The following is a 22,356-nucleotide window of genomic DNA, read 5'->3' as shown; positions in this document are numbered from 1 at the left end:
AATTTCCATATGAAACTCTAGGATCTTTACATCTAGTCTGTCATGACTAATACCAGAGATACCTGCCATCTGTTAAAGGAAAAAATGCAAGAAATACCATCTGCTATAGATACGACGACAGAAATAAAAAGTCATCGAGATGATGGGGGAGTGGGTGGGGGAAAAAGGATTGAGGGGGTTGGAGAAATATTTGTACCAGCACAGGGTGATACTCAAACACTAAGGAATTGTTAGTACTGGACTTTAAAAGCATACAGTCCAAGAATACATTTTGAAGAGGGCATTTAAAAATGAATTTTAATAATTGCATTTTTTCCTCCTCCACTTAAGTTCCTTCATAAACTGTAAATACCAGAGTCCTGGATTTGAACCAACTTCCCAGGATTTATTCATTCTTTTACATTAACTCAGCCTTCCAAATGTGAGGAATTCAGAGACTTTGTGAGCTTTTGAAGAACACTCTGGATATATAATTTCTTAGTGCTATTTACACCAGTTTCTAATGTAACAGACACGTATTAAGTACCAGCCATATGAAGGGAACCTGTGGCTTATTCTATGTCGGGCTGCTAACCAAAGGTGAGGGGTTTGAATCTACCTCAGTTCCAATTAAGATCTTATAGTCTCGGAAACCCAATACCAGGTCACCAAGTGTCCTAATCATTTCAATGGCTTTGAGTTTAGCAATGTCAAAGAGTATGTACACACACACACACACACACACACACACACACACACTCTTTATTGCTTAAGAAATGGCGTTTAAATGCTTATTACAGACATTAATAGGCACATGGACTGTAGTTTCTGAGGAGGCTGTCTGTTCAGGAGCTAGCTTCCCAGCCATCCATTTTCCATGACCTCCCGGCGGTCTGCCCAACTGGTTTTTATCTTCATCACTGAAATGAGCCACATCGAGTCCGCGCTTCTGTTTCCTACAGCATACCAGAGGAGGCTGGCTGGTACTTCTCTTCTACTCCTTCTCCAACACACCCGAACAAAGCAAACCAACGGCCATGGAGTCTATTACCACTCATGGTGACCCTCGGTCAGGTTCCAAGGTTGTGCATTTTATGGGAGGAGAACGTTTTCTCTCTCTCCCTCAAGGTGGCTGATAGGCTGAAACTGTCTGCCTTCTGTTTCAGCAGCCTAACACTTAATGTGCTGGGTCCCCAGGGTTCCTGGTAAGACATGCTCAAAAAATCAAACCCACTGCCATTAAATCATCAATTGTGAAGCCTAGTGACCCTCGGGTTTCCAAAGCTGTAAATCTTTATGGGAGGAAACTATCCACCTGTTCCCCACAGTGCAGGCGGTTGATCTGAACCACTGACCTTAGGGTGAGCAGCCTGACACATTAACACTACCAGGTCGGACAGCAGGTAATAAATAAATATGCTGAAAAATTGAGTCTCAAACACCTTTATTGTCTGTCCCATCTTTGTATAATAAAGATGGCTTTGCATTCAGGATGCCCTAATATTCACTGTTTTTCACTATTCAAAATAATGGACTCTGTCTTGATTTGAAATCAGTTCTTTTTACAATAAATTCGAATCCATCTTCATTGTGCAGTCAAAAGCACTGAATATCATTAAAAGGTGAAAAAATCCTACATAGCTCTTCTGCATGGGTTTCAAAATTCTAGGATAAAATGAATGACACACACCTGAAGTGAATATGGAAGCTGTTATAAAGGAAAAGGCCTGCCTCCTTAAATTATCCACTTCCAACAGAAACTCATTACTTATGCTGTGTGTTAATCCAACTCACAGATTCCTGTTAAGCTTTCTACAACTGAATGAATAAATCTGTTAAGCATTCCCTGGTGCTTTAAAAGTTTCTCCATTTAATATACATATTGTTGCCCGTTTTATTGTTAGGTGTGATATTGAAAGTATTATTTCACATGTGTAATTAGACCCCAAAGATGAAGACAGCTTAAAAAGTTTAATTCTTTTTTTTTTTTAAATGCACCCTAAAGTGAATGAACTAAAGCTTTTTCTGAGCACTGCTTTCTAAGGAATGGGAAATGTTGAAGTTTTTATATTCCCATGTTAATGGTTTCTGTCTCCTCATTCTACAGGTGATGTTAACAAAGGACCTAAGTCCTAAAAACAGTCTAAATATTTGTGAATCATTTTATTTAGTGACTCTTCTACTAAACTAGGGAGTTCCTGGTGGCTTAGTGGTAAGAAATTGCACTGTCAACCCCAAGGCACACAGTTCAAATCTACCAGTCGCTACAGCGGAGAAGAATGAGCAGTTTCCTCCCTTTTCCTTCTGAAAACCCACTGGAAGGTCAGCTGGGAATCAGTCCCGTTCCAATTGGGACAGTAAATAACAACAATACTGTACTGAAAGAAATAGAATTAAAAATAAGCCATTTAAACATAAATCTTGGTATTTTTCAATAACACCCAAACATTTCCTGGACTTACTATTTATCAGGCTTTGAATCAGATGTGAAAAATCCACATTTTATTTTTAATAATAATGACGTTGTAACTGGATCAGTGCGCTACCTGAATGTTTTAGATTTCTGGATTTCTCCTCAGAATTCTGGTACTTGAGCTCCAGTTCCTTCTTCTCTTCTTCTAGAAGTTCCAGCTGCTGTTTGAGGTTGTGGATCTCCTTGTGGAGAGTGTCATTTTCCAGTTGTTCTTCTAATTCTTTGACCTGTGAGTTCCGAACAAGCTTTTTTTAATGGGTGGTACTTTTTTCTTTGTGAGAAAGAGGAAGGAATGTTTCTCTTTCGTTCTGCACTTCACAGCAACAAGGCAATAACCCATTTTTTTAAAAAATGCCAATTCTGGGAGAAAGATGATACTTAAAAGAATTACCAGATATCTGGCTCAATGTAAGTGTTATTGATGTAATGAATTATGTTCATTAAAAAATAAAATAGTTACTATAGAACCATTTTAATTCATATAGATCATTATACACCAGTATGGGAACATATTTTATCAACTTAAAATAAGATTATAGTTGATATTTTATCAACTTAAAATAAGATAATAGAATAGTATGCTTAGCATCATTTCTGTTTTTCTCTCAAAGTAAACACATATTTATATGCATTATAGACAGAGAAAGACACATATGTGTTCATGGCATACATAGTTTGGGAATAATCAAAATACAGGATTCTTAGGCAGTCGTCTTTAAGTTTATCTGTATTTTCTAAACTTTTTTTTTACAATGAACATAGGCTATTGTTTAAATCCGAAGAGAAACACAGAGCATATCTATGTTTGAAAGACTGTTGAACATACCAGGGAATTGACAAGACAGGCAAATATTGTAAGTTACACAAATGAAAGATAATCTAGAATAATGATATCATATGCTATAGGCTGTAACAGTTTTTGAGGTTGTGAATGCTGTAATTTCTTTCATCACTTTTACACCATCTTCATTTCCTCTGCCGAGGTTCCAACAAGGTATATACACAATTAATGACTCCTATATCTTTGGGTTCACTCAGTAGATTACAGGTATGTGCAAGTTACTAAATGAGTTAGGTAAATTCAACACAAACCAAGCAAAGACCAAGTTTTTCTTTTCTCTCTTATCTTAATGCTAAATTCTTAGTGTTCTTCTGTTCCAGGGGTGAACATTGTACCCAGTCTCTTACTATCTACTCAAAGGTACTCTACACATCTACCAGCATTTCTTATTGAGAGAGAAAAAAAATCAACTCTAAATGCCCATCAACTCTGTAAACAAACATCAGAACGTCCAAAGATTAAATGCCAAGAGTGTGCCTGAGAGGAACTTTGATAGGTGATAACAAACAGCCTTCACAAGCTAGGTACTTGGTGGTAAGTGGCATAAATATTGATGTAATTTTCCTGAAGTGGTTTCTTTAATTTCAAGTCTTTGTTCCACCTCTTCACCTCTCCTCCTTCCCCACCTACCATAGCGACTACCTTTGCCGCTGGGCACACGGAGGTGGGCTGTCGGCTGGAGCAGCTCCACTCCTCCAAACTGAAATACCCACTTAGAAAGTCTTTAAACACAGACATTTGCACAAGGGTACAAAATCAGAAATTCTTCCAAGCAAACAATTACTATTATCATAGACTTTTCCTTTCTTTCCTCTTTGAATACAATCTATGCCCTCCGACAAGCTTTGTGAGACAAATACACCCTCCTGGTCTAACACCTAACAAGTATACACAGCCAGAATGCCCCTTAGAAGAAAGGATGGTGGCAAGGTCTCATATACTTTTGTCAAGAGGGCCTGGTCCCTGGAAAAGGAAACTGTGCTTGGAAAAAGGAAGGTCAGTGATAAAAAAGAACACCCCAAAAAACAGACTAACGTGCTGACAACAGCAATGGGCTTAAACACAACAAGATTGTGAATATGGAGTAGGACTGGGCAAGATTTCCTTACCTTATACAAAGGGCTGCTTGGTGTCAGAACTGACTCAATGGTTCCTAACAAAACCAAGTATACGTGGCTCCCCAAAAAACACAGTCAGCTCATAAGCGTCTAGTCCTGGCATTGCTCAACCTCTTTTTTGGCTTATATCTCCCTCCTATTCTGATTCTTTGCAAAGTTTAAGGACTTTATAAAGTCTAATAAAGCTTAGTTGACCATTAAATTAGGTTCCTTTGTTAGACTTTTTCTTAATGGCATTAGTACCTAGGGGAAAACATGGGACTATACAATTATAAATGACAGGACTGGAATATATATCTCATGACTCTAGAAGACCAGATGGCAGTACCTTTTGTTGATGCTTCATTCTCTCTTCTTCAAGGAGCTGGGTGAGTCTGGCATTTTCCTCGAGAGCCTTCAGAAGCTGCTGGTCAGGGGCTGAGCTCTGCAGCAGAAGCTGGCTCTGTCTCTTCAACTTCTTCTGTTCAATGAGCATCTGTACAAGGTGATTATAGAAAACAACGATGAGATCTCATCTTAGCCCAGTAAGAGTAACAAAATGTAACAGAACAGCAAACATCAAATGCTGGCAAAGTTGTGGAGAAACTGGAACCTTTATTCAGTGTTGGTGGGAATATAAAATGGTGCAACCACTATGGAAAGATGTATTGCACTTTCTCAAAAAGTTGCAAATAGAAACACCCTTTGACCCAGCAATTCCACTACTGGGAATTTACCCTAAAGAAACCAGAAACTGCCACCCAAGCAGATATACGCACACCCATGTTTATTGCAGCTTTGTTCACAATAGCAAAGAGCTGGAAACAACTCAAGTGCCCATCAACAAATAAATGGCTAGAGAAACGCTGGTATATTCACACAATGGGATACTATGCAGCACTGAAAAGGAACTCATGCAATATTATGCAAAATGGATGACCCTGGAGGACGTTATACTGAATGAAATATCTCAGTCACAAAAGGACAAATATTGCATAGAGCCACTGTTGTAAAACAGGGTTGAGAGAAGACAGAAAAGGAGGGGAGGAATGCTGTATACCACATTGAAAAAGATGAAGGAGAGAACTGTTTAAAATGGATATATGATTGGGTAGTCTTGTCATGACAGGAGTCCAGAATGAAAGCTGCATAGTGGAGTGAACCTGGGGGAAGGGACTGCATAAAAATAAAAAATCATTTTTCTTTTACTTTTCAAGAAGAAGAGTGAATTTGGGGAGGGGGCAGGGAGAAAAGCGCAACAATGAATGACTGGAAACCTTAAGTCTCTGTAAACTTTCATTAATTTTTTTTTTTTAAAAAAGGTAATTATAGGAAGCAGCAACTAAACCATCACACACAGAAAGGCCCGGGAAGATTTTTATGAAAGGGCACAGGCATTTGACGAACTGCATAGTCTAAGAATTTCTGTGGGACTGAGGTTTAGAGTTGGCTCTGACTCACAGTGACGCTCTGAACAAAGGTTACGAACCCTCCCCTATGCTGTCCCGTCCTCACTATGTCTTCCATCCTTGAGCCTATTGTTAGTCATTGTGTCAATCTATTTAGTTGAGGGTCTTCCTTTCTTACATCGGCACTCTCCACCTTTCCAAGCTTTTAAAAGTAGTATATGCTATAGTTTATCATTTACGTATAATCTGTAGCTCCTTTACCAAAACCTCGAACAATAAATTTAGCCTGTATGTCAAGGTTTTTGTTCTCGGGGAGCTCTTGGTGGCCTAGTGGTAAGAAGCTGTGCTGCAATGCTGAAGGCATGTGGTTCAAATCCACCAGCTGCTCTGCTGGAAAAAGTCAGGCACTCTCCTCTTTATGTGATCAGCTGCCTCTGAAATACCACTCGATGGCACACAGCAACAACACTACTTTAGCTTTTAGTATTTATGACTGCTTTAAAGTTCATTACTAACTGCTTGATTAGGCGCTATCAAGTTGAGTCCAATTCACAGCAACAGAACCCACTATGGCCCAGGCTTTTGTCTTCCTCCCAATTACCGCTGTGTTTGAGCCCACAGCTTCAGCCACTCTGTCGATCTAGCTTCATCCACGGGGTTTCTCTTTGTCACTGGTCCTCTACTTCACCAAGCATCACGTCCTTCTCTAGTGACTGGTCTCTCCTGACAGCACGCTCTAGTATGTGAGTCAAAGTCTATCCACGCGCCCTCCTAGGAGCAATGTGGTCACACTTCTAAGATGTTGTTGTTGTTGTGTACATCGAGCTGAACCAACTCACAGCTGACCCTCAGTGAGTTTCCGGAGGCGGTAAAACACACAGGAGTAGACAGTCTATCTTCTTCATAGAGCAGCTGGTGGATTCAAACCATTTGCCTTCGGGCTAATAGTACAGCTTCTTATCAATTGGCTGCCAGAGCTCCCTCTCCCAAAATAGATTTGCTTATTATTTTGGCAGTCCGCAGTAGATTCAATATTCTTCCCCAATATCATGATTGAAAGACATTCCTTTTATTCCCTTTATTCATTGTCCAACTTTCATGTGTATTATGTTGTTGTTAAGTGTCATTGATTCGTAGATGACTCACAGTGACCCTATGAACAAAAGACCTTAACACTTGTATAACTTGCACCATTTCTCCGCGTCATTTCTCCACATTCACAGTTTCCAAAGGCAAGCTATTTCGGAAATAGATGCCACTACGGCTTCCAAGTTTGTTTTAATCAGGGAGCTCCACCCAACACTGTCCACCATGGGTAACCATTATCACATTTGACACATCAGTGTCACAGTGTTAAGCATCACAGCAGCCACGAGTTACTTCTGTACAGCAAATGGACAGACAAGTGTTATACCACTTAAAAGAATGTGCTTGTTTTGTTTTGTTTTTTAAAAAAAGAATGTTTAATCAAAAACAATTCAAACCAGGCCTGAGTGCCACAGATTAAAATCACCCACCTTTGGCCTGGTAGCAGAACTTTCTATCCACTAGGCCAGCAGAGCTCTCTCTCTATGTTGTTGTTCTTAAGTGCCATTGAATCATAGATGAGTCAACATTCCACCCTAACCCTCATCAGAACCAGCAAACAAGCCTCTGTAGAGTCCAATTGGCTGCTGTAGACTACTTCTAAACTACATTCCAGCCCCGTGTATTATGAGATGATTAAAAATATCATGGCACAGGCCAGGTGCACCTTAGTCCTCAAAATGACATCCTTCCACGTTAGCACTTTGAAGAGGTCCTTTGTAGCAGATTTGCCCATTAAAATACATCTCTTAAGTTATTCACTGCTGCTTCCATGAGTGATAATTGTGGAGCAAAGTAAGACTAACTACAACTTCAATCTTTTTCTCCACTGATGTGTGTGTGTGCGCGCGCGAGTGTGCGCGCACGTGCGCACCATCAAATCGGATCTGACTGGTACAGGAGGAGATTGTCCCTCCTTCTCCAGCAGAGCATCTGGTGGATTTGAACCACAAACCTCTGGGATTGCAGTGCAGCTTCTTGCCTCTCATTGATCTTGATACTACTTACCGATTCAGTCACAAGGATCTCTGTTTATTTTCTGTTGAGGTTTAATCCATGCCGACGGCTGTAGCCTGTGATCTTCATCTGTAATGTCACAAGTCCTCTACACTTTCAGCAATCAAGGCTGTGTCACCTGCTTAATGCAGGCTGTTGAGGAGTCTTCCTCCACGCTGATGCCACGTTCTTCTTCATTTAATCTAGCTTCTCAGATTATTTGCTTGGCATACAGACTGTGGAAATTTGGTGAAGGGAGGGATTCAATCCTGATAGACATCTTTCTTGATTTTAAAGAATTCATACATCTCTTGTTCTCTTTGTACAACTGCGTCTGCTTTCCATGCTAGGGCCTGCATGAACACAATGAGGTGTTCCAGAATTCCCGTTCTTCACATGATTCCTAATCTGTTAGGATCTACATAGCTGAATGCCTTTGCATTGTCAATAAAACGCAAGTAAACATCTTTCTGGTATTCTGTACCACCAGTCAAGAGCCATCTGACACCCACAATGATACTCTTTGTTCCATGTCCTCTTCTGTATCCAGCTTGAAATTCTGGCAGTTCTCTGTTGTTGTACTGTTGTAACCACTTTACATTCATTATTCAGCTAATTATCGGAACAGCCCCATAAGAAGATCACATAATCGGCCCTATTTTACTGATAAAGCAACTGAAGCTCAGTAGAGTCTAGCAACTTTCCCAGTGATAGAGTGACAAACCCAGGATTTAAACCCAGATCTGTGTGACTCACATGTTTTAACCATCTGGCTAGTAGTTTTCATTACTTACTAGACTTAATATTGTGTTTAAACCAGCTCAGTGGTGAATGCAGTTAACAGCTTAAAGGTAAAGGGAAATACAAATATTTACTGAGTTCTTTATCAAGCTACTTACATTTTCATTTAATCTTTACAACTTTATATGCTTGAAAACATTATTTCCTATTCATCTGTTACTTCTTTAAGGCTACACAAGCTGGCCCAAGGATAATCCAAGTGTGAAATGTTTTACAAACTCTGAAATTAGGCCTTTTTATAGTACAAAAATCACATTTTCAGATGCTCACCACCATGTTGGGTGAAATTTATATTCTGTCTGCCCAACTCTCTCCATGAGAACGAGCAATAAAAAGAGATGGTGTGGGTATACCATCAAACGTGCATATGCAAGCAGGGACAGAGAGAATGTGTGTGTGTGTGTGTGTGTGTGTGTGTGTCTCAAAATGAACAAGGATGGAGGCCTCAGCACGTTGCTGTGTTCCTGTTATGTACCACTGACTCAGAATCGACCTACAGCTGACCCTCCAACGAGTTTCCAGAGGCAATTAATCAATCATCCATCTTTCTCCCAAAGAGCAGTTAGTGGACTTAAATCCCATGCCTTCAAGATTATAGCACAGCTTCTCACCATTTAAGCCACCAGAGCTTCACAATGTTATTGTTACTGTTATGTGCCATTGAGTCCTTTGTGACTCATAGTGACCCTATGTACAACAGCCCTAAACCCTGCTCTATCCCTTGCCAATCTCATTGTCTCCGACATGCCTCTCCCCATTACCCTAGTGACAGAATCAATGCGTGTCATCGAGGGTCTTCCTCTCCTGTGCTGTCCCTCCACCCTCCCAAGCATGACGGCCCTCTCTAAGGACTGGTCCCTCCTTGCAACATGTCCAAGGTATGTCAGATGAAGCTTCAGAATCTTTGCCTCCAAGGAGCAGCCTGGCTTCACCCTCTCCAGGCTGAACTTGTTTGTTCTCCTAGCAGTCCATGGTATATTCAATACTCTTCTCCAGCACCACAGCTCAAAAGTTCCTTAACTCTCCTTCTATCATCCTTAGTCACTCTCCAGCTCTCTGATGCACAGCAATTGTAAAGATCATGTTCTGTATCAGGCACACCTTAGTCTCCAGACTGACATCATTGCTCGTCAGCACTTTGGAGAGGTCTCTGCCAGCAGACTTTGCCATTGCAACACGTGTTTTAATTTCCTGGCTGCTGGTGCCAAGAGTGGTGGCTGTACAGCCAAGCAAACTGAAGTTGTCAACAATCTCAGTCTCTTAGGGACAAATAAATAGCACCGTCTCATGCTTCTATTAGGAGTTGCTGTGTTGGTTCCAACTCACAGTGGTCCAATGAAACACTTCTCGATCCTCTGGCATCCTCTCAAGTGCTGTTACGCCTCGGGCCACTGGTAGATCCATGTCAATGGGGGTCTTCCTCGTCTTTAGGGAGTCTACTGTTCCAAGCATGATCTCCAGGGACTGAGCCCTCCTAATACCATCCCTGGAGGATGTGAGACAATCTCACCCTCCTTCCTTCTGAGGAGAGCGCTGGGTATGCTTCCTCCAAGACACAAGTATTTACTCCTCTGCCTTATAACTTCCATGTGCATTCAGAATCGAAAATAAAACTATAAATCTTCCCAGAGAAAAAGATAAACAAGAAGATACTGTATTATTTGTGCATAATCCTTTCTTGTTAAAACAGCACCCAAGCATCATCTGAATTCTTTTAAAAGGAGAATCAACTATTTAATAATCTGACATTTCTGTTGGGAATAAATGTTCAACAAGGTATCTATTACACCTTGAGGGAAAAACCCACAACATTCTGGATTGCAAGAAAAATATACTAGAAATTCATTGAAAATTTAAATCGTGTCAAATAGAAATAAAACTTTGGGCATCTTTTCAGAAAGATCAGTCCTTAAAGAGATATACCATGCTGGGAAAGGCAGGGGTGGGAGAAACAGACGAAGACCCTCAATGAGACAGACTGGACAGTGACTTCCACAATGGGCCTGACCGTTCCAGAGGCCACGAGGATGGCGCAGGCCAGGGCAAAGGTTTAGAGCTTTTCTATGAATCACAAGTTGCTACAAATTGCAGTCAACCTGATGACAAATAACAACAACAACAACTGCCGTGTCAACTGAATCTGTTATCGTTAGATGCCTGCAAGTTAGAAGGAGCTCATACCAACACGGCCGTCGGTTTGTTGGCTTGTGATGGTGTGCGTGTTGGAAGCTACACCCTCAGTATTTAAAATACCACACGGTCAGCCACAGAGCTTCTAGACCAAGGAATGCAGCCCTGGTTATGGCTGAAATCAAGATACCAGAAAATAATCACACATCACTGCAAACAAATAAGCTCTCAGTTGCCTAAGTGCCACTGTTGTTGCTTCTTCTTCCTCTGTCCTTTATCTCCTGCTCGTTCTGGGCTCACTAGCATCAGTCTCCTCGCTTCAAGCAATCTCTAAAATTTGTGGCCATGCTGGACGGCAGCAGAGCAAATCTTCGTTTCTATTCTCAGTGGAATCTGGCTGCTTCCACCCATCTCTGCTGCTACTGCTGTGGCCTTCAAGTTTCTCTCCAAGCTGTTTTGTATTCTCACATCATCCTACAAACACCAGATGGAAAACGCAAACTGTCTCTCCAAGTACAGCCCTGGCATTCAGGTCGCAGTCAGGCAACCTTTTCTGTTCTGCAGTGAAGGCATCTTCACATTATCTCCACCACTCCCTCCCCGCTATTTCTTTCGTTCTATTATTTCTATCGCTGCTGCTGCTTCCAGAGGGCTCTGACACACTTCAAATCTTATTTCTTTCTTCCAAGTAATAGGAGAACAATATTTCCTCACCTTTCATTAAACTCACTGAATAAAATGAATCATAATATTTCAAATCAGAGCTGCTGGGATTAAACCTTTTACAGGGTTCATTGCTAGTACAGGTTTCCTGCTGCACAAAACCATAGTCTGATTTTCAAATGTCATTTCTCATAACCCCATGCTTTGTCTTCCTTCTGTGTCTCAGATACTTCTGCCATAAGGCTGTTTCTCATTTCCTCGGCTACTTTTCTCCAATGCAAAGCATGCACAGATGCGAAACAGGGCTACAGAAGGGAGATTTCAAGCGAATAACTCGATACCCTGAACTGTCCCAGTTCAGTCACCTGGTGTCTCATCATTTCCCAGGAGACCAGTCCCAAAGCCATGGGACACTCAATGCCAGCATGTCGACACAGGTAAGCTGGAACCTGAGAAGCATCAAGCTTATCTCGAACATGAGAGGAAAATCATTACACCGGTGAAAGACAGAGATAATGTGTGCACAGCGTGGCAACGTTCCACGGCTAGAGGAAGAACCGACTCACACAAGAAGGGCACCGCATGGTGGCTGAAGAGATGACGCTGATACCACAAGAGTGCCACCCGAGATGGCATATGGAGATGTGGCTCTGATTCTTGAGGCTAGGCGGAACTCGTTGACATTTGTATAGAAGGTGACCTTTTCACAAAATTACAAGTACTCCTAAACACAATTCCCATCCTCGATGCAGCATGCTGGATCTGATGCTATACGCTGAAGTTTGTAGAATAGTTTCTAAATACGGCACCATTTGATTCTAAAACTCAATGAATTAAGCTGATATACTCACCCATTTACAGATGGGAAAAGAAAGGCTCCCACAGGTAAGAGGCTGCTCTGAGGTAATACAACTGGTAACCAACAGGGGAAAATCTGAACCCAGATCTTCCGATACCAAGTGTGTTCCACTTGAAACTACCCTACAACCCTCACCCTAAATCAGCTAGCTGATTCTGAAAGCAAAATGAGATATTCTTAATCCAGCTTGAACAAATAGTTTTCTGTGTCATCAGCAAAGTCGGGTTTCTTTAAAGTGAACACCTGCCCATCAACAAATGAATGGATATAGAAGCTGTGGTATATTCACACAGTGGAATACTATGCAGCACTGAAAAACAAGGAACTCATAAAATATATTCTACAAAATGGGTGACCCTGGAGGACATTATGCTGAGTGAAATATTTCTGTCACAAAAGGACAAATACTGTAGAATGCCATTGTTATAAAACAAGACTGACAAGGGGGTTGGGGAGAAAGTAAGACAAGAGGGGATAAATAATGAACAACGCACTGAAACAGATGAGGAAAAGAACTGTCTAAAAGAAATATATGATTGAGTATTATCTGAATGACAACAGTATGGAATAAAAGACTGGGGGTTGGGGAGAGAGAGGAAACTGTGCAATAATGAAAGAATCTTTTTAAAGAGAAAAGTGAGTGGAGGGAGGGTAGGGGGGAAATGTGCAACAATGAATGAATGGAAATCCAAGTTTTTGTAAACTTTCATTAAAATATCAATAAAATATTTTAAAAAATAAAAGTGAACACCTAGAGCTTAGCAAGATAACCCACCTCCTGAGCAAAGGACTCTGCTTTCTTCCGAAGGTCTTTCTCCAGCTCCAGGTTTCCCTGCATCTCCTCGTACTCTTCCACTGCCAACATGGAAACTAAGAGAAGGAAAGCAAGTGGACCATAAGTTAGCCAAGTGCTGAGTGGACGGATGACGTGGACGAACAATGATGTCCAGAAGCGTCTTTAACCTCCTGCCACTGCTGGTAGGAATACCCAGTGATAAAACCTTCAGAGGCCAGTCTGGCAACATGAATCATGAACTCTAAAATCATTGCTGCCTTTTGACCCAACAATCCCATTTCTGAGAATGGACAGATGTACAGGCTGAGGCCACAAAGCACAGGCTACACACCGATTTAGTTACAAGAATGGTCGGTGGGTCCTTGTTGGAAACACTTGAGATACAGTCTTCTTACAGACACTGGATTTCTTGTATAAAGATGGTCTTACACTGGAGTATCAGTAAAATGTGCTATGTACGACGGACAGCAAGCGTCCACTCTAATGACATGGTTGTGGTTGGCTGGTGTGTGCCGTCAAGGTGGAACCAACCCACAGGTGACCCTCCAGTGGGTTTTCAGAAGCAGTAAATAGGACTTCAGTTTACATCAACTTTCTCCTGCAGAGAAGCTGGTAGATTTGAACAGTGTGCCTAATTATGTAGTAGGAATGTATTTAATGGATGGAAAGACATTCATAATATACAGGAGGAAAAAAAGCTTTTATTTGGAAAAAAAAAGGTACAAAATGAGTCCATGTCTATTTTAGTTGTCTGTTTGCTGGTTTCCTCCTCTCCCTCAATATTCCATAAAACTATAAACAGATATTTCACAGAAGAATATGAACAGGTAATTCACAGAAAAACACAAGCATGTATTTCAGAGAGAGGCCCCAATCCCAATGGTATATGTCAAAAAACTCATCCTGATTAGTAATCAAAGAAACACAGAGTAAAACATGAAGAGTCAGACACAAGTGGCAGAATATACAGTCACAACCAGCTTCTAACCAAAAGGTTGACAATGCAAACCCACCAGCCTCTCTGAGGGAGAAAGGTAAGGGAGTCTGCTGCTCTCACACCCTGAAAACCTTACAGACAATTCTAACTTACTCCTTAGAAAAAAGAACCACCCAAGAAGGGCAACATTTGCCCTACGATAACGCTGAGAAAACAAGAAAGGGGCAGGATAGGAGGATTATGGAGACAAGAAGCACCAGGAAGAAACAAGAGGGGTTCTGTTAGGAGTCAGGTATTGCAGTTAACGTTATAAAACAAAATGTGTCTGAATGACTGAGTGTAAAACTAATTTGCTCTGTAAGCTTTCAATCAAATCACAATTAAGGGGGGAAAAAGAGAAGAGACAGTCCTGTGGGGTAAGAGCCACATGGATTCACTGCAACTGCAGTCATGTCGTGGTCTATTCTGTTACAAAATGATGTCGAAAGGCCAGGAGGAGTGACGGTGTTAGAAATTAGACTCACACTGGCCTCTCCATCAGCTTCTTGAGAGGTACCTCAACCTGAGCTGAGTCATATCAACAAAATCTTTTCAAAACGTCTCCTAATGGCTGCTCTCACACGCTGTTCCCCAGCACACTTCAATCCTAACTGACTAAGGACTGGTTTGCCGGGTAATGACATAGAATTTCAGACTCTGCGCGCGGTAAATCGGCTGCCTCCTCAGATGCAAGACGAAGAGTCTTTCTCAAGCAAAGCAAAGTAAGTGGTGGTTTGCAGCGGGAATTACAGGTCCCTGAGTGCTGCATGATTTCCAACCCTATTTAAAAAAGAAAATTCAGAAAGAAAACGAAGACAACTATGACTCTCTCTGGGCAAGAAAATGGACACTCTGGCAGCTTTAGAAAAAACTCTGACCAAAATGTGAATTTCACATGACCTGGCCTTTTTGATTTGATTCTGAAACAAACAAGGTTGGCCTTCTTCATGCATTTAACTCTAGGATCTCATATTCTCAGCGAAGGGCTCTCTGAAGACAAGACCCATGGGAGGATCCTTCAAAAGACCCTCTATGTCTAGCCTGACGCACAAATCCCAAAAAGTCTCCTTCTCCTTCTGAAGTGAAGGGTGAGCTGAGAACTGTCACAATCTCATGCACCTCCTACACTTAAACACAAGTCCTTCATTTACTAGAGAAAAGACAATCTCAATTCTTAAGAGAGGTAAAGGATGAAAGCTGCCGCCTGTAACACCATGGAAAGCCCTGGAATCTAAAGATTTCCTGTCAGCTTCAGAGTTCAATCAGGAAGGGAGCTATTTGGGGCTTTGCTTCACCCCAACCCATTCTTCAGTCTTCTTCCTTAGAACTGTCTTTGCAGAACAGCCCCGAGGCATCACACTCCCTTAGGCTACACTGGCTGGTGTAAGAAACTGACCTTGAGAATGTTGTTTTGCAGCAACAAGGATAAGGTCATTTCGGCAGACACAACAGCTTTCTCTGGGCAAGCCATGGGAGAGATTTCTCCTTCATTCCAGTACCAAGGGCTTCTCCTGACCACTGAGTGTATTTTTGTGTAATGCACATAAATGGTCATGAATCCCTCACTGCAGTGGCCCCTAGGCAGCTCAAAGCTAGATTTCAGACACACAGGCACAGTGTACAAGATTTCAGAGCAAAAAAAGAAATCTGTTTATCAATCTACACACTTAATTCTTCCTTTGTCACATTTTCAAGATCCTTGAACTTATCATTTTATCCTACCATACTGCATGTATTTCTGTAAATGCCATAAGGTCTTCTGGACTGAGCTATCCTAAACTACACAGCAAACATAAAATTGCTGAGCAGATAGTCAATATGACCATGTTCATAAAGTATGGGTAGGACAGCAGCAGGATTTCTTCTGTTTTGAAGCTCCAAAATGTGTATGTCCCAAGTTCCTCAAATGAGAGCTCTTTTAAATGTCCCCAGGCTCCAAGATAAGTGACAAACAAATAAGAATGAGGAAGACTAAGTGTGTAGATGTTGGGAAAACAATGTTAGAGGAGAGATTTTTGCAAGATAAAAGGTGCTTTCGTGGTGTGGTGTGGTGTGGTGTGATGTGTAATGAGAATCCACCAGCAGCTCCACAGGATATGATGGGCCTCTCCTTCCATGAGCCTGGGAAACTCAATGGAGATCAGCACAGGCATAAGATAACACAAAACATACATAAACAAAGCAAACTGCACATGGATTTGAGGAAAAAAAGACCACGAACACATACCTCTATTGCACTTTTCTAAGACTTTTCTCTGTTCAAGAACTTCTGAATTCAAAACAGCTTTTTCTTGTTTGACTTTATTTACCTAAAGATGAAAGAATTCAATGGAAGAGAAAAAACAATACGCAGAATTGTAAAATAGGACATATGGCAATGTGTGTGCTCCAACTGCTGTACAACTTTCAACATCATGGTATCATTTAAAGCAGAAATTGCCTTTGCAATGTTTTACCCTGCCATTAAAGTTCTACCTCATGCTTCAAAGGTAGCTATTTAAGGCAAAATGTGCCACGGGTACAGAGCTTATTTTCATATTGCACTTGGCATAGGTAACAGGATAGTGTTCAAATCATCCAATACACACGGTTGCTTTGTGTAAAAATCCAGAGATGACCACATGAGTCAGCTGGGTCCACACACATTTGATCAAGACGGTGAAGACAGACCCTCAACTTGCAGCCTCGTGGAAAAAAGGACAATGCTATGTTCTCACTCTTAGAAGACAGCTCAAAAATGGAAAGTGAAAAAAAATTCTCTACATACTCCCTGGAACCCACTGGACCATTACCTTCAACAGGTAGATAGGTATAGGGATAGACTTTCCACTGGGCCACGAATCCACTGGAGAAGCAAAATACTTCCTTCTTCACCATCAGCAATCAAGTGTATGGCTTAAAACAGTGGCTACATTCTCACAGAATGTCTCACATATGAAAAAATGGAGACAGCAGGGATCACGCAAGTGTTTTTGAGTGTCTTATTTATTAGTCTAGAGGCGGGAACATAAATGTTTATGATTTTATTCTCTGTACTCGCCTGTCTATCTGAAGCAGGGGAGTGAAGGGACAGTTAAAACTGGCACGTGGTTGGCACATCAGGAATTCAATACTTTCCAATGTAAAGACTTTAACTCCACTGGTCTCCAACCAGCTTAAAACACCAAAGCAAAGGTCTTGCCTTCAGGCCCAAGATACATACTTCTTCAATCACTTCTACCAGTTTGCTCTTGAGATTTTCCAGTTCAATGGCCAATGTCTTCTTTTCTTCCTGAACAGATACAATTTGATCTTGAAGTTCTGCATGTTTTAGAGGAAAAAGTGGGGGGAAAGTACAATCCAAATCACTTTAGAAGAAGTAATCAATCTGGTAAAAAAGAAAATTAAAATGGAAGTCTGTTTCGTTGTCAGTTGTTAACAGTATTGCTATGAGTCATAGCGGACTCAATAGCATCTAATAACAACAACATACAGAGCTGATGGTCAAGGTTATTCGAGACTAAATAGGAAATGAAGATGCCAAGTCCACCAAGATCTGTCTCAACAGGGCTACCCAGCCATGACCCACAGTTAGCAGCATTTTCTATCAGTGATCTCACTATATTAAATGTACCACATCTTATTTTCTTTATATTCAATCAAACTCATATTCTAGAAAACTACCTGGCATTTTGGAAGTAGATTTCTTTTTTTTTTTTTTTTCTTTAAGCCTTAGGCTTTAAACCTTCGTGCTAATTTCTCATTATTTCATAATGACTACAGGATCTTGTCACAATACAATATAAACAAATAATTGGGCAGTCAATAATTTGGGGATTTTAACTTGAAGAGGATAAAAAAATAAAACTAAAAAAAAAAAATAAAACTCCTGACTTGCTGCCAATTTATAGCCCTTAAACATTATTTGAGCTGACTCAAAATATAACCTATTTGAAAGAAGAGTTAATGCTAGTAATTTTCTCTCCAGAATTGTGGGTGCTTTGTTTCTTAATTTATTTAATAATTTTTTTATTGGGAGTTAATGAAAAACTTGTTACTAGAATGAAAATATTAGCAACTGTAGCTATAAAAGCTTATGGTATTAAAGTTACTTCTACCATTCAAATGTAAAAAAAAAAAAAAGAAAAAGAAAAAAACACGGATTAGTGCAAAGTACTTCAGTTCAGACCCAGCCAGACCTACTGCTCTGCCACTTGGTTTTTAACTGATTTTAATTTTTTTTTTTACCTTTTTCCAGGAGCAGTAAGAAACCTGCTATGTAGTTATTTATAAATCAAATCCAATTTTTAACATGAACCCAGCTTGAAGTTCTCGGAGACTTATTTCTAAATTACTTTCGCCAATGGCTCTCTAACCCTGAGGACAGACAAGAGGCCACGCTATTTGAGATTTCACAGATGGGCGAATTCTGAGCAAAAGAAAAATCCTTCCAAATGCTCTTTTCCACCCAGCAATTCTATTTTGTGTTAATTAAGAGAATGGAAGGAGCCTCAGTGGCACAGTGTTAAACACTCAGCTGCTAGCTAAAAGCTTGGGGGTTCAAATCCATCAGCTGTTCCTGAAGAGAAGGTTGTGGCTGACAGCTTCTGTGAAGGTCTCAGCCTTGGAAACCCGATGGGAAGTTCTACCCTGTCCTACAAGGGCTGCTGTAAGTTGGGCTCTACTTTTTGGTAATAGGTTTAAGGGGATAGAGGATAATGATGGTGTCTGTACATCCTTTCTTTTTATTTCCAGTGGAAACTTTACTCACCAAAGAGGCTAGCTTTTGACATGTGCACAAAGTTAAAAGGCTCCAGAAGTCAGTGAGCTAAAAATTGCTTTTGTTCATCTTACACATCACAAACACAAGGTGTATCTCGCAGTGGCTCCAAGAAAGAAAGATGGGTGATCTCCTTGCACGTGATTTACATTCTCGGAAACCCAGTGGAGGGTCAGCTCTGAGTGGGCTCCCACTGGACAGCAACGAGCAGGTGACAGTCATGAAGGAAACAAATGAGCGTTAAGTAGTGGCACCTGTGATCTTGCCTGACAACAATGCTTGCTCACCAACACAACTGTTTCATACTTCTTGTTGGTTGTTGTGTACCATCAAGTCACAACTGACCCACAGCTGACCCTCCAGCGGGTTTCAGAGGCAGTTAATTACACAGAGGAGATTGCCCATCCTTCTCCTGTGGAGCAGCTGGTGGATTTGAACCTTGTGCCTTCTGGACTGCAGTGCAGATTCTTACCACTATATGCCTATAGCTTCTTGACTAAATTAGATGGCATATTCTTCGAGGTCACAAACTAAGCAAATTGAGACAGAATTGTCCCCAAACTTCCAACAGTGAACTAGAAAAGCAAGAGACGTTCACAAAATATGGTTGTGAAAAACAGATTTTTTTTCATTTGATAAAAAAAAAATAAAAAATCTTTTTTACATAGTCTCTTCTTAGGAAGTTTATAGTCTAAACAGCTATTTTTAGTTTACAGTCTAACCTTAACAAAAAAGTCAGTGAATTAAAGGTCACTGGCTATGTCTTACCATCATGGTTTGCCCAAGCTACATCCTGGGCCAAAGAAGAGTGTTTGGGGAGCAGGGTAAGCTATGGGTATATTTTTAAGTTTCCACATGATTCCACTGTATAGCCAGGTTTGAGAAACACAGTCCTAATGGGAGTGAAAAACCCACCCAATGACTAAGCTGATTCCTACCTTTGATTTGCTTCTGACACTGTATCGAGACACAAGTGTCACCGGCACCCTCCGTGTCTGGACCTGAATCGTCATCGTCGATGTTTATCTCTTCTGTTATCACATCTGGTCCCAGCTTGGCCATGTAGAGCATGCTGATTCTCTTCAATGTTTTATTTTCTTTATTTAGCTAAAATGAAATATAAAGGCAGTGATTTTACCAGCAGTCAAATGAGCATCTTGGATTCCTAAACAACAGACAAATTAAACATGTTTTTGTCTTACCTCCCCATCAACAGTCACAGCAGGAAACAACAATTAGCAAATTCATTAAACAAGGTTCTGTTTACACTTTTTAATATTAAACTTATTGCTTTAAGTAAGACCTGATGCCTGGAGCACAGCCAGCAGCATGGAGAAATGCTTGTTAAAAACTGGTGAGAAATACAGGAGAAATTAAGAGAAAGCATACCAAGTGTAGAGGAAATCAAATTTCAATTCATTCATAATCATTAACAGTCTTAATGAAGACATTTTACTTCAAGCAAATGGCTTGTCTGGTGTGCTGTGAACACTTTGTCAATGTCTGTTTACATGGCATCCTCTATTCTGGACACAGGAACTCCACATAAGTCTTATGCAAATATCCAATATATCCCATCCTATTGGCCACAAAATCAAATCATTAATAACGTGGGTAAGTGCATCAGAAACAGACTGGGACAGGATAGAGATAGGCTGTTGTACATAAGGTCGCTATGAATCGCAGGCAACTCAAGAGCACATAACAACAACACTGGCCACAGAGAATAGGTCCAGGGATGAGGCACATGAAATAAAATTGACCAATCAGATCTCTTCCCTAGGAATGCAGAGGCTCAAACAGTGAGATGAGTTTCTATTTCTGATTGAAAAAAATCTGACAGTGACTACACTCCAGCACTAGACTGAGGACCAGAGGGAGGGAGTCAATCAAAGTGAAGACCCCTGTTGAAGCGCAGAGAGAGGCACGGAAAGCAACAGAGGAATGGCTGACCCTGGTTCCAGCCCTGTCCTGGACTGCTATCACTCTCTAACAATCTTCTGCTTTTTTTTTATGTTTTAATTTTTAATGTTTGGTTAAACAAAATAACATCTTTTGTAAACAAACCCAGCACAAGACCAACAACAAAAAGGAGGAATAAAAAGCAAGAAAAACAAAAAGCCTAGGGTTGCCCCTTCTTGGGCATCGGGGTCAGGTCTGCGCCCTTCCTCACAGGAAGTGGGGCTTCTTGCCCTTGGGCGTCAGCATGGGTCCCTGTCCTAAGCACCAGAATTGGATATGAACAGAGAAACCAGACTAAACAAAACAAAAAAAAAAACACCCTCTAGGCGAGCTCTGGTGGCCTAGTGGCAAGAAGCTGCACTGCAATCTCAGAGGTAAGCAGTTCAAATTCATCAGATGCTCTGCTGGAGAAGGAGGGCCACTCTCCTATGCCAGTTAAATCCGATTTGACGGAACACACACACACACACAAAATAATAAAAAATAATAAAAAAACCACCAACAACAACAATCCCTCTAGTCCAACTATCCTGCTACCTGCACAGAGTTCTATCTAATACATGGTAAAAGGAAAGTCAAGGTGTGTTTCTATTATTTCTAAAAAAACAAAACAAAAAGCTACAGCTGCTATTATTTTGGGGTTTTTTATGTAACAGTAATTTTGCTTATTTTACTATTTTTAAAAATTTTATATGAATAAAGGTTTACAAATCACATTGTACAGCTATTGCTGTTGGATCAATTCTGACTCATAGAGACTCTACGGGACAGAGTCAAACTGTTACACAGGCTTTGCTGGCTGTAATCTCTACAGGAAAAAGACGGTCACCATTCTCACATGAAGCAGGGGCAGGGTTTGAACTGCAAACCTTTCCATTAGCTGCGGAGGCTTAACCTCTGTGTCACAAAGGCTTCTTATCCTAATGATAGTTTCAACTTATAAGAGGAAAGAAAGAAAGAAATCCTAACTCAATAATTTATCGTCCCTTGGGTAGAAATGAGTAGGTCTTTAGTTTGAGAAACTCAATTATCACCTTCTTGTGTAGCTGATGATCCCACGTGTGCACAAATGTGTGTATAAATGTTTACAGGAAACACACACAAAGACAAAAGTGCTCTGTGGACACAGAAGGAAAATACGGTTTTGCTAACATTTCCAAAGACTCCGAATGAGATGGATTATACAGTAACTGGGGCAATGGGGGTTTTGTGCCAGAGTAAGACTGGCTCAGGACAGGGCAGGGTTTGGAGCTGCTGCGTACAGGGGGTCACTATGGGTCGCAGGCAACTTGACGGCACATTAACAACATTTCTGAAAAATTAGAAGTCTTCTCTAATTTGAATACATGAAGCTATTTACCAGGGGGATTTCCATAGTAGAAAATAAAATTCCTTTATGAAGGGCCGCAGGCCATCAAGATAAACTCTGAATTAATAATTGACTAAGTACAAATAAAAACATACCTCATTAGGAACTAAATCACCCTTTGCGCCTGTAAATAAATCTCACATCAAGATAAGCTGCTTGG

At 40.8% G+C, this 22,356-nt stretch overlaps 1 protein-coding gene across 1 annotated transcript in view; it reads right to left on the bottom strand.

Annotated features, from left to right (window-relative positions):
* The window catches only part of KIAA1598 (KIAA1598 ortholog), a 121,396-nt gene that overhangs the window by 51,073 nt on the left and 47,967 nt on the right, over positions 1 to 22,356 (bottom strand). Inside the window, exons 5-10 of the mRNA XM_006879908.1 lie at positions 19,804 to 19,972; positions 17,309 to 17,406; positions 16,334 to 16,415; positions 13,110 to 13,204; positions 4,740 to 4,886; positions 2,526 to 2,679 (exon numbers count right to left, since the gene is read on the bottom strand). Coding sequence (XP_006879970.1) covers positions 2,526 to 2,679; positions 4,740 to 4,886; positions 13,110 to 13,204; positions 16,334 to 16,415; positions 17,309 to 17,406; positions 19,804 to 19,972 — 745 coding nt within the window. The remainder of the gene's footprint in view (positions 1 to 2,525; positions 2,680 to 4,739; positions 4,887 to 13,109; positions 13,205 to 16,333; positions 16,416 to 17,308; positions 17,407 to 19,803; positions 19,973 to 22,356) is intronic.

Source organism: Elephantulus edwardii, unplaced genomic scaffold (genome assembly GCF_000299155.1).
Source record: "Elephantulus edwardii isolate Elephantulus edwardi_28Jun2011 unplaced genomic scaffold, EleEdw1.0 scaffold00006, whole genome shotgun sequence".
In the NCBI taxonomy this organism is placed as follows: Eukaryota; Metazoa; Chordata; class Mammalia; order Macroscelidea; family Macroscelididae; genus Elephantulus; species Elephantulus edwardii.
The sequence above is the reverse complement of the archived record's forward strand: the minus strand, read 5'-3'. Positions and strand labels throughout refer to the sequence as shown.